Genomic DNA, 16,937 nt, shown 5'->3' on the forward strand with positions numbered 1-16,937 from the left:
TCGACTAAGGACAGCATTTGCGAAAATGCATGCAGAGTAACAGCAGAAATTGTAACACTCTTACCTTTAAAGTTTTATAGTAAATGGCCCTGTTGATTTCCAGAGGAAATAAATTTTGCTCCTCTCCTGAGCAAGCCCAATTCACATATCGCAGCCAGTTCCCCTTCTCTGGATCGGTGGCGTCAATGCACATCCATCCCAAATTTGGGTAATATACCTTGGGAGGGGGAAAAAAACACCTTTGTTAAAATAGGAGAATCTTAAACACGTTCCCATTTTCAACTTGTAAAACAATTCTTTTTCATTATATGCAAGTATTCTATACAGCATTTCACAGAAACAAAATAAGCAACAGAGAAAAGAAAAATAAAAGATGAAAACTGAGATCCAAAACTGTAATCCTCAGTTATTTTTCTATTTGGGCTTGTCTGAGCAATTCTTTTCTGCTTAACTTAAAGAGTTATAGCAAATATGCTTAAGATCTCCAAATGCTTAGCAAATATGTACACAAGGACAAGTGACAACTCTATTCCCTAAAGTGTAACTTAGAGAGGAAGAGTGAGCTTGCAGCAGTACTTTCCACAGCACCCACTCCTCTGAGCTTTCTGGGTGGTTCTGCAAGTGGAGTGTGGGGTCCAGTCCTGCCAGGCGCACAGCTCAGCCAGTGCCTTTACTGCAGGGCTGACAGGACATTCCAGAAGTGAACACGCACTGTGACCTCCACATGGCTGACAGGTATGATGCTTTGCAAACTCAGCTGACCCTGAAAACATTCTCTACCCAGAGCATCTGTCAGGACTAAGGTGCAATGGAACAGACTCTGGGAAATATCAGTGTCCTTCCAAAAAAAGACCAAAATCCCACCCCTCTTTCAGGAGTTAGATCACATCTGCTCTTGCGGGAACTTTCCCCAATCACCCATCTCAGTCGGTTCCTCCTCCCAGACGCTTCCAGCACTGACCACTCCTTCATTGTAAAGAAAACCTATTAAGCAACTATTTTTAACTTTATCTTTGTATACACATACATTATATATGTTTTACTTCCCCAAAACTAGACTATAAAACACTTGATTAGGCACTGAAATAGAACTGCAGAATCAACTTATGACAGACCTGTCAAAAACGAAGCAAAAGAAAGGAGTCTTTGACTTTCTCTTTAGGAAGAAAGGGAAGAACCCAATGCTTCCCTTTCTTCCCTGCACACACAGCCGAGACTCCCAGCACTCGCTTCTTCCTTTCTCTGCTTCCCACATCAAGCGCTCAGCTTCCCTGCAGCTTCCTCTGGAACAGAGCTCCCCAGTCTCCACTCTCCGCTCTCCTGGGCATACCTCCTTCTCCAGGCCTGCGGGTGCCAGTGGGCAGCAGCCCCCTTTCTGGGCACTAAGCACACTTTCTTCCTGTTGGGAGGCATGATGCTGCCTGCTTTCATGTTATCTCATCTAACCCTGTGCAGCAGGTTCATTACTATCTGGTTTTTTTTTTAACATGTGGAAATTGAAGATCAAAAGTTAAACAGCTTTCCTCAAATCACGCACTTAATTAGTAGTAAAGATGGGCTTAGACCTAGATCTGCCTGACCTCTACTATCCCCGCCTTCCTAACCCATCCTAGTGAGGACCGCCAGTCCTTCTCTCCCCATGAGCACTCCAGCCATCCCCCCACCTGACTGTTCTTCATAGCACTTATGCTCTTTTAAAGCACGAGATCACCAGCTTGCTTACTTATTTTGTTTAATGACCACCTCCCCACATCAGAGTGTTAGCTCCATGAGAAGTCATTCGGGCCTTTTCATTCACTACAGTACCCCCGATACCTTGATCAGAGCCTGGCAGAGAGCAGGCTCTCAATAAATCACCATGGAATGAATGAAAGGATATCATTATACACGAATGTATAACTGCTGCCATGTGACAGCACCATGCCAGAAGGCGCTTTGCAGTCACTTTATTTAATCACCCTAAGCGCCAAGAAGAATATTTTCATTAGCTTGTGAGTAGGCCGAGTGAATTTACTCAAAAATCGGTTGTTTACTAAAATACCTAATCTGTACCATTCTAAAGAGAGGTCATCCATGTTGGATTATACTCCTTTTCCAACTCCTTGTCACACTCACTCTCAGCTCATACATACAGACACACTTTAACCAGCATACACCCTTGCAGGAATTCATTCTCATGAGAGAACTGGACGATAGTACCAAGATGTATGTACAAAGCTGTTCATGGCAGCGTGGTTTACCACAGACTGTTTCCAATTCATTGCTGAATGGAAAACACTACGGATCAGCTCACTATGAGAATCCCCGCATAGAGCGGAATACTAAGCAGACATTAAACAGTACTGTTGCGTAAACATTTGAATTACATTGAAACTTTTATTTCCTGTCAGACATTTCTGTGTTCCTTAAGAATTTTTCCAATAAACATACAGTATTTCTATAATTAGAAGAAAACAAATACAACCAGAAGTTGCAGAAATATATTTATCAGTGTCAAACATAGTCGTAATACACTGATGATTGACTAGAGCCATTTACCAAAAGTGTGGCTGAGATGATACCATTTTTGTTTTAAACATAATTAAACATAGTAATATATAAAGAGAAAAGTAATCTGAAACTAAATACATGAAAATGTTAATAATGGTTTTCTCTGAGAAGTGGGTTATCGCAATTTCTATTTTCTTTTTTCTGCTTATCTGAATTTTCTACCCTTTCTCCAGTGATTTAGTATAAAAAGGAAGTGGGTGGAGAGAGCAAGTCGTCTTTTGAATGAAACCCCAGTTTGCAGGAAGGCAGCCGAGGTCTGCTGAAGGCTGCGTTGCATGACTCCCCTATCCTCTTCCCACCACCAGCAGCGTGCGCACACATTTTTTTTAAAGTATGTAGTTTTCTCATTTTTATTGAGAGTCTAACCTCATAACTAGGAACTGGGATGAAAATGTGTTTTTATACAATGCCTACCTTAATTGGTGAAACCTTGGTTTCCAATCAGAATTAAATTCGGTGACTAATACACAGAACTTAATGTTCAAAATGTGACCGAATTTTGCTTAATGTAACTATAAATTACTAGACTGGAAAAGTGCCATAACACCATTAAGCCAGGGTGGTGGAAAGACAGTGGAGAGCCAACTAGACAGAACCCCTTCCTTCCAAAGGCGATGCAGAGGCAGATAAAACCCTCCCACCTCGGCTCCAACTCGGCCAGTGATACGTAACAAATCTATTTCCACATCGTCATCGTGACCAAGAAATACTAGCTGACTCAATCCCAAGGAGAAATATTTCCACATAACCAAAAATTTGTTCTGATCCAAGCTATAAACAGTCCCTTTTAACAAAGCAAGGGTACCTGACTATGCACTATTATAAACAATTTTTACACGTGAACTTTCTAGTGGGAATTCCCCATTTGGAGACAGGGGACTGAAGGAAGAGAAGCACCTCTACGCCAAGCACTGGGCCGGATGCTTCGCGCGCTATTTCACTCAAGCTTCACAAGAACCCTGTGAAACACTATTAATCCCCCTTTATGAATGACGACACTAGGGGAGGCTGGTAATTTACCAGAATACTGAAGTCACTAAAAGTCAGAGCCGGGATTCAAACCTGGTCCCGCGTTTACTCCTCCACTTCTATTTTTCCTCTTTCCAAAGCCCTCCTCCCATCCTCAGCCTCGCCTAGTCATCTAGCCTGACCTCCTTTCTGCCCCCCACTAAACAGAGACTGGGCGTTAACTCGCTGTCAAACAAAGTAATTTTCATACCACCCAATTTCCATTCCATTTAATCCAGTCATTTTCAAATAGTCATAAAATAATCCACATTCGAATTTTAGCACACACTCCAATTTAAAAAACACTCAAAATTAAATCCTCATGACATATAGAGAAAGGTCTGCAAAAAGCAAACCTAACTGTTAGACACAGTTACCTCAGGGGTTGGGGTTGAGGGTTTTACCTTATTCCCTCCTTATCGTTTCCTCGTTAAACTGTACATGTATTCATCCAGATCTGTAAATTTGGAAAGATTCTCAGTCAATTGATGCAAACGTCCCATCATGCGAGTCCTCGACTGTCCGCCTATGAGGTCCTTACCCGCTCTCCACTCGCAGTAACCACGCGCTTCGGCAGAATCACTCCCCGGAATGAAGACACCTGCGCGCCCGAGCTAAGTCTGATTCGTCCAACCTGGCCCACACAGGGAGAGGCTACGGTAAGAAAGCCTCGCCGGCGGTGGGTCTCTGGACTCCCCCCAACAGCATGCAACCTAGAGCTCGAACACACTAATGACGGAGACGGAACCTCTCCTGGAGGGCCGAGCTCCACACCAGGGTCTCCAGTTTGCCATAGTGCCTGAGGCTCCTTTTGTCCTTATTTCTCTGGGGATCTAGCCTGTCGTATTTTCCAACACTATGATCTATACACTGTTTCTCACGTTCCCTGTCTGTTCGTGGAAGACAGAAAATATCTAATTCTATTTCCATTTGTTTAGACTGACAAAGGAGTGCAGGGGACAAAGAAGGTTAACATCCCCACGAGCTCAACTTGCACGGCATCTCCCCGCAGAGTGCATCCATAAGTGAACAATAACTCAGACAGCTTTCAGAAGCCAATGCCAGGACTTCCCCCTAAACAGTATTCTAGTTTTTTGGTTCAAAATATAGGCCATACTCGCTAACATTAGAAGAGAAAGAAACTCTAAGCAAAAGTGAAGATTGGTACTCTTTTACAAAGTACCCCCCCAAAAATGTTTTTATCCTCTATACGATCATTCAAGTGCTTTTCTTTTTTTTTTCTGCTTTATCTCCCCAAACCCCCCAGTACACAGCTGTATATCTTAGTTGCAGGTCCCTCCAGTTGTGGGATGTGGGACACTGCCTCAACGTGGCCCGACAAGCGGCGCCATGTCTGTGCCCAGGATGCGAACCCTGGGCCACAGCAGCAGAGCGCGCGAACTTAACCACTCGGCCACGGAGCCGGCCCCTCAAGTGCTTTTCTTTGATGTTTAGGCTCAGCTAATATTTACTGAGCCAGAGTAATCTCTATCAAGCAATTTCATAGACATCATCTCATTTGTAGTCGAACAAATCTGTGAGGAGCTTGTTGTCATTTAAAAGTGAAGACCAAGAAAAAAAGGATAACCTTGTTGTGGTATAAGAGCATTTCAACGAAGACATTTAATACACATTCTAGCTTTCCAAGTCATAAAGAATTTTATTAACACTGCTACCTAGAAAATACTATACCTTCCTGGTGTGTTCACATCCCCGTTTTGAATGACAGAATCAGATCCCTGGAGGGCTTCTTAAGGACCAGAAAACGGCCACCCCACCATACCCACACACAGAAATCTATCTCCACTCCTCAGATTGTTTTAGAAAACCAGGGGCTTCTTTTTAAGAGCCATTCAAATGCATCACTGTATCTGAAACATTCTGAAAATTCTAGAATAAGGGGAAAAAAGACCATCTAACAGGTGGTGGCACATTCTACTACAATAAGCCAATTTGTAGCGATTCTAAAACATAAATTTAAAAACTAAACTGCTGGGCCTCGCAAGCCTGCAAAGCCCAGTCTCACAGCCATCATTACCAAAACCCTGCACTGGTCCTTAACTCCCTCCCTTTGTGGGGTGTTTTTTTTTTTTTTTGGGGGGTGAGGAAGAGTGGCCCTGAGCTAACATCTGTGCCAATCTTCCCCTATTTTGTATGTGAGATGCTGCTACAGCATAGCTTAATGAGTAATGTGAGGTCCATGCCTGGGACCCAAACCCGTGAACCCTGGGCCACTGAAGCAGAGTATGCGAACTTAACTACTATGCCATTGGGTTGGCCCCTTGACCCCCTTTTTTGAAATTACTTCAAGTTTCACACCTACAACTACACGAATGTTTCTGGAAACTCTCCCAACAATGGATGCTCAATAAACGTTGACAGGTTTGCATTAGGCCCCCAATCAAAAGCCAGTGATGAACAAAATAACTTCTCTTAAATCAGAAATTCTAACTCTGGACCATGGATGTTTAGGAATTCCATATAACTCTAGAAATCATATGCAAAGTTTTGTGTATATATGTGCATTTGTATTTCTAGGGAGATTTTCAAAAGTTCCCACAACACAGAAAAAAGTAAGAATCCCGGCTCTGTGAGTGGTAAGAGCACTGAACAGGTAACCAAGAGCCTAGGGCTCGGGACCTGAGTCCAGGACCACCAGCTGTAAGACACCAAGCAAGCCACTTCACACTCAGATTTCTCATCTGAGAAAAGACTGAGGGCACTTCTAGCATTCCTTCATCCCACAAACAAAAATCCCCACAGAGTATGGCGCAGTCTATACACTACTACAAATGCTATATGCCAAGCTTGGTGCTCCAGGACTTAGGGTGGTGCCCAACACATGGTAAAAGCTTAACAAATAGGGGTTAAGTGACTGAATAAATAAACTCGCAAAGAGAATTTGTTTTTGCTCCAGACCAAGCTGCCTATTTGAGTCAAGTGAACTTATTCAGGAAGATCGCTTAATTCTTAGGACTTCTACATCCTCGACTGTCCCCAGGTTCCTGAGAGAAGAAGAGCAGGACTGGCCTCGCCTTTCTATGACAAGCAGCTCTACAGCCAGCCCCCTTTTAACTTCCAAGTTCAAAACCTTTGCACTGCTGTTAACCACACAGCTTCGCAGCAAACCTAAGACAGCAGACGTCACCACACTCTCTCCTACTGCCTCCCCTCTCCACACACTGGGACCAGGGCTCAGCCAACTTATTCTGTAAAGGCCAGACAACAAACATTTTCAGTTTTGCTGGCCATACAGTCTCTGTTGCAACTCTGCTCAACTCTGCCACTGCAGGGCAGCGGCCACAGACAATATGGAAGTGAATGAGCATTGCTGTGTTACAATAAAATTTTGCTCATGCACTGAAATGTGAATTCCACATAATTTTCATGTGTCACAAAACATTACAAGTTTTGCTTAAACCACTTAAAAATGTAAAACCGCTCTTAGCTGCAGGGCTTTGAAAGGCAGGCGGCAAGCTGGATGTGCCCTGTGATGTGGGTCTTTCCCTCCGGCACCACCTTGAGGTCTGGGTTAGCAGTTGGGAAAGAGCAGTAAGAGCTGAGAAGTAGTTCCTGGAAAATGATTCTGTAGACTCAGCTGGTTGACTTCTCTACTCACTCTTTTCCTCTTGCCTCCATTTTTAACTTAGAAGTAATTTGAAATGAGAAGAATTGAGATAGCAAGGACTATGAAACTCACTTGTCAATATGTAATCATAACAGTGCTGACTGATAAAAAGTTTGTTTTCACTTCTTAAAAAATTATGTTACAGAGACGGTGTCAAGATGGCAGCGTAGGCACTCTGAACTCACCTCCTCCCATGGACACGACAAATTTACAACTACTCTGGGAACAATTATCCCTGAGAGGGAACTGAAAACTGGATAAAAAGAACCCCCACAATAAGGGACGGTGATGACTGAGGTGGAAGAGGCAGAAATTCCTTTCTGGAGAGAAAAAAGCCGTCTCCAAGCTGTGGTGCCTCCCAGGCGGCCGGGAGCAACCCTAAGGTACGCAGCCTTGCCTGGAGGAGGGGGGGAGCATTATCAGGTAAGCAGCTCTTGGACTCAGGACAAGAGAGACAAGGGTCATATTATCTGGCTTTGCTGGCTACTAACCACAATGGGGAATACCCCCAGAAAAGCTATGAGACATAAGGGAAAAAAAACGCCTCCTCTTAAAGGGCCCAATGCACAAATTCACCCATTTTGGAAAGCAACCTAAAATCAGCAGAAAGAAAGGTGCACAGTCCTTTGGTGACAAGAGACTCACTTGATAGGCTCTGTGCACATCTCGGTGAGAGGCAAGACCTCTCCAGGAACTGAGAATTGGCAGCAGCCATCACTGTGGCCTAGTACAGGTGTGCTGACACAGACGCAGGCAGACACCATGGGAGTTCTTCCCCTGGCCTGTTAGCGGAAGGGTATGCCCCACCCATTAAAGCACCAATTTAATCCAGCTCAGGAAGGGCAGACAGACCAACCTAGGGACTGGCCCCCCAACAGCAAGCCCTCAGGCAACTTGTGGGCCCACATAGGTGGGGTGCAGGGAAACTGCAGCCAGGTGAGTGGGTCAGCCTCTGTGGAGCAGGAAGTACATGACGGGCGGGCCTGCTTTGTTGGAATGTGCAGGGCCTCTACAGTGGGCTGACTGGGTCCACTTCAGGGGGTCGGGGCATGCACATAGAGCAGGAAAGTGTTGACAGGGTGTGTGGCCCTGTGGTCGGGGGGGCTTGTCAGCTGCAGCAGACTTGTGCTTCTCAAACAGCCACACAGGGGATCGGACCCAGCCTTCCAATGCCTGAAACAATTGGGTGCGCCCATGTCTGGGCCTGGCCTCACTCAGCTGCAATCCTGAGAGAGCTGACAACACTCTTGCAGGCCAGAAGCCTATAGTAATTATAAGGCCGTGAGCCAAGCAACCAGCCATGCTGGGGGCCCGCTCACTTACCAGAAAAACTGCAAAAGGAATGTGTTATTAGGCCTTGCAGCCAACTGTGCTGGGACTCCCCACACCCAACAAAGTGACTGAAGGGTCCACAGCAGCCACACACAGCTGAGCATTACAACCAGCCGGCCAGGGAGACAGCCTGGCTTCCCCAATCACCTGCAACAAGAGAAGGACACACGTAGCCCACACAGGGGACACTCCTGGAACATTTGGAACTGATGAGAAGTGGGAAGCACACTTCTTGGCCTCATAAGGCATCTCTTACATAAGGTCACCTCTCCAAAATCAGGAGACAAAGCTGACCTACCTAATACATAGATATAAGCACAGAGAAAAAAGCAAAATGAAGAAACAAAGGAATATGTTCCAAGTAAGGGAATAGGACAAGACCCCAGGAAAAGAACTAAACGAAACAGAGATAAACAATCTACCTGACAAAGAGTACGAACTAAGACTCATAAGGATGCTCACTGATCTTTGGAGAAGAATGGACGAACTCAGTGAGAACTTCAGCAAAGAATTGGAAAATATAAAAAAGAACCAATCAGAAATAAAGAATACTGGAAATGAAAAATTCACTGGAGGGACTCAAAAGCAGAATAGATGATAGAGAAGAATGGATCAGTGAGCAGGAGGAAAGTCTAGAGGAACTCACCCAAGCTGAACAGATAAAAGAAAAGGAGGATAATCTAAGGTACCTCTGGGACAACATCAAGCACATTAACATCCATAATATAGGTGTCAGAGAAGGAGAAGAGAGAGACAAAGGGGCAGAGAATCTATTCGAAGAAATTATCACTGAAAACTTTCCTAACCTAAGGAAAGAAACAGACATCCAGGTATAGGAAGCACAGAGAGCACCAAACAAGATAAACCCACAGAGGCCCACATCAAGACACATTATAATTAAAATACCAAGAATTAAAGATAAAGACAGAATCCTAAAAGCTGCAAGAGAAAGGCAACAAGTTACATACAAAGGAAACCCCATAAGGCTATCAGCTGACTTCTCAGCAGAAAGCTGACAGGCTAGACGGGAGTGGCATGATATATTTAAAGCATTGAAAGGAAAAAACCTACAGCCAAGAATACTCAACCCAGCAAGGTTATCATTCCAGAATGGAAGGAGAGATAAAGAGTTTCCCAGATAAGCAAAAACTAAAGGAGTTTATCACCAAGAAACCAGTTTCACAAGAAATGCTAAAGGACTTATTTAAGTGGGGAAGAGAAGACCAAAAACAGGAATAAGAAAATTATCAAAAAACGAAAGCAATCAATCACTGGTAAAGGCAAAGATACAGTAAAGGTAGCAAACGAACCACCTATGAAGCTAATATGAAGGTGAAATGACAAAAGTACTAAAATTATCTATTTCCATGATAACAGAGAAACAGACACACACACAAAGAGGTTAGATACAATATCAAAAACATAAAATGTGGGAGGAGGGGAGTAAGAGTAGAGCTTTTAGCAAGAGGTCAAACTAAAGAAACCATCAACTACAGACTGCTATTTATGTAAGTTATTATATATAAATCTTATGGTAATCACAAACCAGAAACCTGTTAAAAAATACACAGAAAAATTAAGAGGAAGGAATCCAAACATAATACTAAAGAAAGCCATAAAACCACAGGGAAAAGAGCAAGAGAAGAAGAAAGGAACAGAGAGGAACTACTAAAACACCCAGAAAAAAAGTAACAAAATGGCAGTAAGTACATTTTTATCAATAGCTACTTTAAATGTCAATGGACTAAATCTTCCAATCAAAAGCCATAGGGTGGCTCACTGGATGAAAAAACAAGACCCATATCTATGCTGCATACAAGGGACACATTTCAGACCTAAAGACACTCACAAACTGAAAGTGAGAGATGGAAGAAGATACTCCATGCAAACGACAATGAAAAGAAAGCTGGGGTAGCAATCCTTATATCAGGCAAAACAAACTTTAAAACAAAAACTGTAACAAGAGACAAAGAAAGGCACTACATAATGATGAACAATCCAATAAGAGGAGATAACACTTGTAAATATCTATGCACCCAACACAGACACACCCAAGTACACAAAGCAATTATTAACAGATATAAAAGGAGAAATAGACAGTAACACAATAATAGTAGGGGACTTTAACACTCTACTTACACCAATGGATAGATCATCCAAACAGAATTAAGGAAACATTGGCCATAAATGACACATTAGACCAGATGGACTTAGTAGGTATATACAGAACATTCCATCCAAAAACCACAGAATACACATTCTTTTCAAATGCACATGGAACATTCTCCAGGATAGATCACTTATTAGGCCACAAAACAAATCTCAATAAATGTAAGAAGATCAAAATAATATCAAGCATCTTTTCTGACCACAATGGTATGAAACTAGAAATCACCTACAGGAAGAATATTGGAAAAGTCACAAATATGTGGAGATTAAGCAAAATGCTACTAAACAACAATGGGGTCAATGAAGAAATGAAAAGAGAAATCAAAAAATACCTGGAGACAAATGAAAATGAAAATACGACATGCCAAAATTTATGGGATACAGAAAAAGCAGTTCTAAGAGGGAAATTTATAGCAATACAGGCCTACCTCAACAAACAAGAAAAATCTCAAATAAACAAGCTAACAGTGCACCTAAAGGAAGTGGAAAAAGAAGAACAAACAAAGCTCAAAATCAGTAGAAGGAAATCAGAGCAGAAATATATGAAATAGAGACTAAAAAAACTATAGAAAAAAATCAATGAAACCAAGAGCTGGTTCTTTGAAAAGAAAAACAAAATTGACAAGCCCTTAGCTAGACTTACCAAGTAAAAAGAGAGAATGTTCAAATAAAATCAGAAATGAAGAGAAGAAATTACAGACACCTCAGAAATACAAAAGATTCTAAGAGAACAGAATACTACAAAAAGCTATGCACCAAGAAACTGGATAATCTAGAAGGAACGGATGAATTCTGAGACTCATACAACCTTGCAGAACTGAATCAAGAAGAAATAGAGAATTTGAATAAACCAATCACCAGTAAGAAGATGAAAACAGTAATCAAAAACTTCCCAAAAAATAAAAGTCCATGACCAGACAGCTTCCCTGATGAATTCTAGCAAACATTCAAAGAAGACTTAATACCTATCCTTCTTAAACTCTTCCAAAAAATTGAAGAGGAGGGGAAGCTTCCTAACTCATTCTACAAAGCCAAAATTACCCTGATAGCAAAACCAGACAAGGGCCACAGAAAAAAAGAAAATTACAGGCCAATATCACTGAAAAACATTGATGGAAAAATCCTCAACAAAATACTGGCAAATCGAATACAACACATTAAAAAGATCACACACCATGATGAAGTGGGATTTATTCCAGGGATACAGGGATGGTTCAACATCAATCAATGTGATACACCACATTAACAAAATGAAGAATAAAAATCACATGATCATCTCAATAGATGCAGAGGAAGCACGTGATAAGATACAGCACCCTTTATGATAAAAATTCTGAATAAAATGGGTGTAGAAGGAAAGTACCTCAACATAATAAAGACCATATATGACAAACCCACAGCTAATATCATTCTCAACAGAGAAAAACTGAAAGTTGTCCCTCTAAGAACAGGAACCAGACAAGGATGCCCACTGTCACCACTCTTATTTAACATAGTATTAGAAGTCCTAACCAGAGCAATCAGACAAGAAAAAGAAATAAAAAGGACCCAAATTGGAAAGGAAGAAGTTAAACTGTCACTATTTGCAGATGACATAATTTTATATGACAAAATTTTACAATTTTATATAACCTTTGAGAAATAAGTATAAATAATAAATGAATACAGTAAAGTTGCAGGATACAAAATCAACATACAAAAATCAGTTGCATTTCTACACACTAACAACAAAGTAGCAGAAACAGAAATTAAGAATACAATCCCATTTACAAATGCCACAAAAAAAGTAAAATACCTAGGAAAAAATTTACCCAAAGAGGTGAAAGATCTGTACACTGAAAACTATAAACATTGTTGAAAGAAACTGAAGAAGACACAAAGAAATGGAAACATATTCCATGCTCTTGGATTGGAAGAATTAACATAGTTAAAATGTCCATACTTCCTAAAGCAATCTAAGGATTCAATGCAATCTCTATCAAAGTTCCAACAACAGTTTTCACAGAAATAGAACAAAGAATCCTAAAATTCATATGGAACAACAAAAGACCCTGAATAGCCAAAGGAATCCCAGGAAAAAAGAACAAAGCTGAGGTATCACACTCCCCAATTTCAAAATATACTACAAAGCTCTAGTAACCAAAACAGCATGATACTGGCACAAAAACAGACACACAGATCAATGGAACAGAATCAAGATCCCAGAAACAAACCCACACATCTATGGACAGCTAATTTTCAACCAAGGAGCCAAGAACATACAACAGAGAAAGGAAAGTCTCTTCAATAAATGGTGTCAGGAAAACTGGACAGCCACATGCAAAAGAATGAAAGTAGACCATTATCTTACACCATACACAAAAACTAACTCAAAATGGATTTAAGACCTGAAACCATGAAACTTCTACAAGAAAATATAGGCAGTACGCTCTTTGACATCAATTCTAGGAGCATATTTTCAAGTACCATGTCTGACAGGGCAAGGGAAACAATAGAAAAAATAAATAAATGGGACTACATCAAACTGAAAAACTTCTGCACAGCAAAGGAAACCATCAACAAAACAAAAAGACAACCTAACAACTGGGAGAAGATATCTGGAAACCACATATCTGATAAGGGTTTAATATCCAAAATACATGAAGAACTCATACATTTCAACAACAAAAAAACCAACAACCCAATTAAAAAATGGGCAAAAGATCTGAACAGACATTTCTCCAAAGAAGATATACAGATGGCCAACAGGCACATGAAAAGATGCTCAACATCACTAATCATTAGGGAAATTCAAATCAAAATTACAATGCGATATCATACCTCACGCCCTTCAGAATGGCTATAATTAACAAGACAGGAAACAAAAAGTGTTGGAAAGGATGTGGAAAGAAGGGAACCCTCATACACTGCTGGTGGGAGTGCAAACTGGTGCAGCCACTATGGAAAACAGTATGGAGATTTCTCAAAAAATTAAGAAGAGAACTACCATATGATCCAGCTATTCCACTGCATAGTATTTATCCAAAGAACATGAACACATGAATGCATAAAGATATATGTGCCCCTGTGTTCACTGCAGCATTATTCAAAATAGCCAAGACTTGGAAGCAACGTAGGTGGCCACCAAGGGACAAATGGATAAAGAAGATGTGGTGTACATATACACTGGAATACTATTCAGCCATAAAAAAATGATGAAATCTGGCCATTTATGACAACATGGATGGACCTTGAGGGTATTATGCTAAGCGAAATAAGTCAGAGGGAGAAAGCCAAATACTGTATGATCTCACTCATAAAGAGAAGATAAACAGAAGATAAAAACAACAACAAATGAACACACAGAGACAGAGACTGGACCGGGGGCTACCAGAAGGGACGGGGAGAGGGAGGAGAACGAAAGGGTGACTGGACACATGTGTACGGTGATGGATTGTAATTATAGTCTTCGGGTGGTGAACATGATGCAATCTAGACAGAAATCGAAATATAATGATATACACCTGAAATTTATAGAATGTTATAAACCAGTGTTACTGCAATAAAAATAATTAAATTAAAAAGTTACATTAAAGTCTTCCCATTCTACAGAAATAATTTTTCTATCGATTTTAGTTGAAATGCAATTTTACTTCTTCCCTCCTATCCTCTTGACTCAAAATTCGTTGCCTGAATGAATAACATGCAAATAGAAGCAGTAAACTACAGTTTTCATCTATAAGAATGAGGAGGAAAAAATCTTAAAAGATTAACAATATTAGGTTTTAAAAAGATAGGAAGAGGGGCCTGCCCAGTGGCCTAGTGGCTAAGTTTGCACATTCCACTGTGGTGGCCAGGGGTTTGCAAGATCAGATCCCAGGCACAGACCTAGCACCACTCGTCAAGCCACGCTGTGACAGTATCCTACTCAAACAGAGGAAGACTGGCACAGATGTTAGCTCAGGGGCAATCTTCCTCACAAAAAAAATTAAAAAATAAATAAAAAGATGGGAAGAAATATGTACTCTTCATGGCTATGTAAATTAGGATAATCCTTCTGGAGGTCTATCAGGCAAAATTTCCCAAAGGTTAAAATGTATATAACTTTTGGGGCCGGCCCGGTGGCGCAGCGGTTAAGTTCGCACGTTCCGCTTCTCGGCGGCCCAGGGTTCGCTGGTTCGGATCCCGGGTGCGGACATGGCGCTGCTTGGCAGCCATGCTGTGGTAGGCGTCCCACGTATAAACTAGAGGAAGATGGGCACGGATGTTGGCTCAGAGCCAGGCTTCCTCAGCAAAAGGAGGAGGACTGGCAGTAGTTAGCTGAGGGCTAATCCTCCTCCAAAAAAAAAAAAACAACAACAACAACAACAAAAAAATGTATATAACTTTTGACTTTACAATTATACTTGCAGGAATTTATCTTCAGAAGATAACCAGACAGGTCAGCAAATATAGATATAAAGAGAGTTTCATACTTCAAAGTATTGTCAATATCATGAAAAGATCAAAACTATTTAAATAGCCAACTGGTTAAATAGTGGAAGAAAACAATGAGATTCTAGGAAGCCATAAGAAATAAAGATGTAGGTAAGTATATGACACAGATATATCCACCACATGTTGAAAGAAAAAAGCACGTTACAAACCTGCATGCACGTTTGATCTCAACTGCAGAAAATGTCTATATATGGTGTTTGTATATGTACCAGAGTGTGTGAAAGACGGAAGAAAAACGAGAGGTAGAGTTAACAGAATGTTCACCAAGATATTCACAGATGACTTTTACTTTGTTTATAGTTTTCTGTATTGTTTACATTAATTTGCAATGAGCATGTATTACTTTTATAACTTAAAAAGGACTTCTTAGAATGTACACCACCAAGAGTGAACCATAATGTAAACTACGGACTTTAAGTGATAATGATGTGTCAATCCAGGTTCGCCGATTTTAACAAATGGACCACTCTCGTGCGCGATGTTAACAGTGGGAAAAGCTGTGTGTTTAGAGGGGTTGGGGGTTTATAAGAACTCTGTACTTTCTATTCAATTTGCTGTGAACCTAAAACTGCTCTAAAAAATAAACTCTATTTTTTTAAAAGACTTATTAAAATATCTTGTATGCAAACAATTTAAAAGTTCTGTTCATCAGAAGCAATCTGAGCCTTAGAAGTGAATGCGAAAGGCTTTCATCAGCAGTGGTTTTAGAACACTGCAGACTGCTCAGTGTGTGGCGGGGCAGTCGAGGGAAGCAGTACACGAAGTCCAGCGTTTCGGGTGGCTAGCAGTTTCCACCAGAAACTGATCAAAGAGCGCTCTCCTCTTCTGAGAGCCTGACTGGCTTGTGCATTCACTCTGAGGATACTCTAATTTTTCTCTCCTGTTATTTCTGATCGAACAGAATGTTTTCAGTGAAAGCTTAGAGGACTTAAGACTGCATTAGATAATCAAGGGCTCAAAAAAAGCAATTTAACACTTTGTCCTGGATTAACTTTAAAATGGGAGTTCTAGCTGGGGCAAAACTCCGGGCTGCTAAAAGATAAGCTGGTCTTAAGGGGCTTTAATGGAAGAGCAAATGCCACGATGAGATCTTAATGATAAGCAGTTTCTATTACATTAATAAGAGGCATTCTGATGCAAGTCTGAGGATATGACCAAGGTTGGAATAAATTAATGGGGGAATATTACATTTTACCTGAATTTTTATTTTCTTCTTTATAAGAAATAAGTGCATTATAATTTAGTCTTCCTATACTTTGCCAAATGCACACTTCTACATATAAAAGTCATATATAACTTTGTTTTAACATAGCAAAAGGCTTAAAAGCTTCTGTGTGGAATATATACTTCACAGTCGGAATTATCTAAATGACATCCACATTTTTTTGTTTTTTGTTTTTTTTTTTAAAGATTTTATTTTTCCTTTTTCTCCCCAAAGCCCCCTAGTACATAGTTGTATATTCTTCGTTGTGGGTCCTTCTAGTTGTGGCATGTGGGACACTGCCTCAGCGTGGTTTGATGAGCAGTGCCTTGTCCGCGCCCAGGATTCGAACCAACGAAACACTGGGCCGCCTGCAGCGGAGCACGCGAACTTAACCACTCGGCCACGGGGCCAGCCCCACATTTTTTTGTTTTAATTGCAAGAAGGAAAAGCCAGCCAGCCTTGACAAGAACTAAATCATTAAACCTGACTAACAAGAACTGGCCATGTCATAAGGATTCAGGGCCTGTGGTAGTACATAAGTAGAAGTATCTTAAGTTAACAAAGGGATGT

The 16,937-nt window shown here is 41.0% G+C and overlaps 1 protein-coding gene across 10 annotated transcripts in view; it reads right to left on the reverse strand.

Moving 5' to 3' along the window:
- The window catches only part of PRDM2 (PR/SET domain 2), a 127,588-nt gene that overhangs the window by 77,191 nt on the left and 33,460 nt on the right, over positions 1-16,937 (reverse strand). For 9 of the 10 annotated variants that reach the window (XM_070511016.1, XM_044769725.2, XM_044769726.2 and 6 more), the window contains one exon: positions 65-217. In XM_070511016.1, the coding sequence (XP_070367117.1) occupies positions 65-217 (153 nt within the window). Of the gene's footprint in view, positions 1-64; positions 218-3,962; positions 4,011-16,937 lie in introns of those variants that run through there. The other variant, XM_070511021.1, reaches the window with a different exon arrangement.

Source organism: Equus asinus, chromosome 5 (assembly GCF_041296235.1).
Source record: "Equus asinus isolate D_3611 breed Donkey chromosome 5, EquAss-T2T_v2, whole genome shotgun sequence".
Taxonomy (NCBI): domain Eukaryota; kingdom Metazoa; phylum Chordata; class Mammalia; order Perissodactyla; family Equidae; genus Equus; species Equus asinus.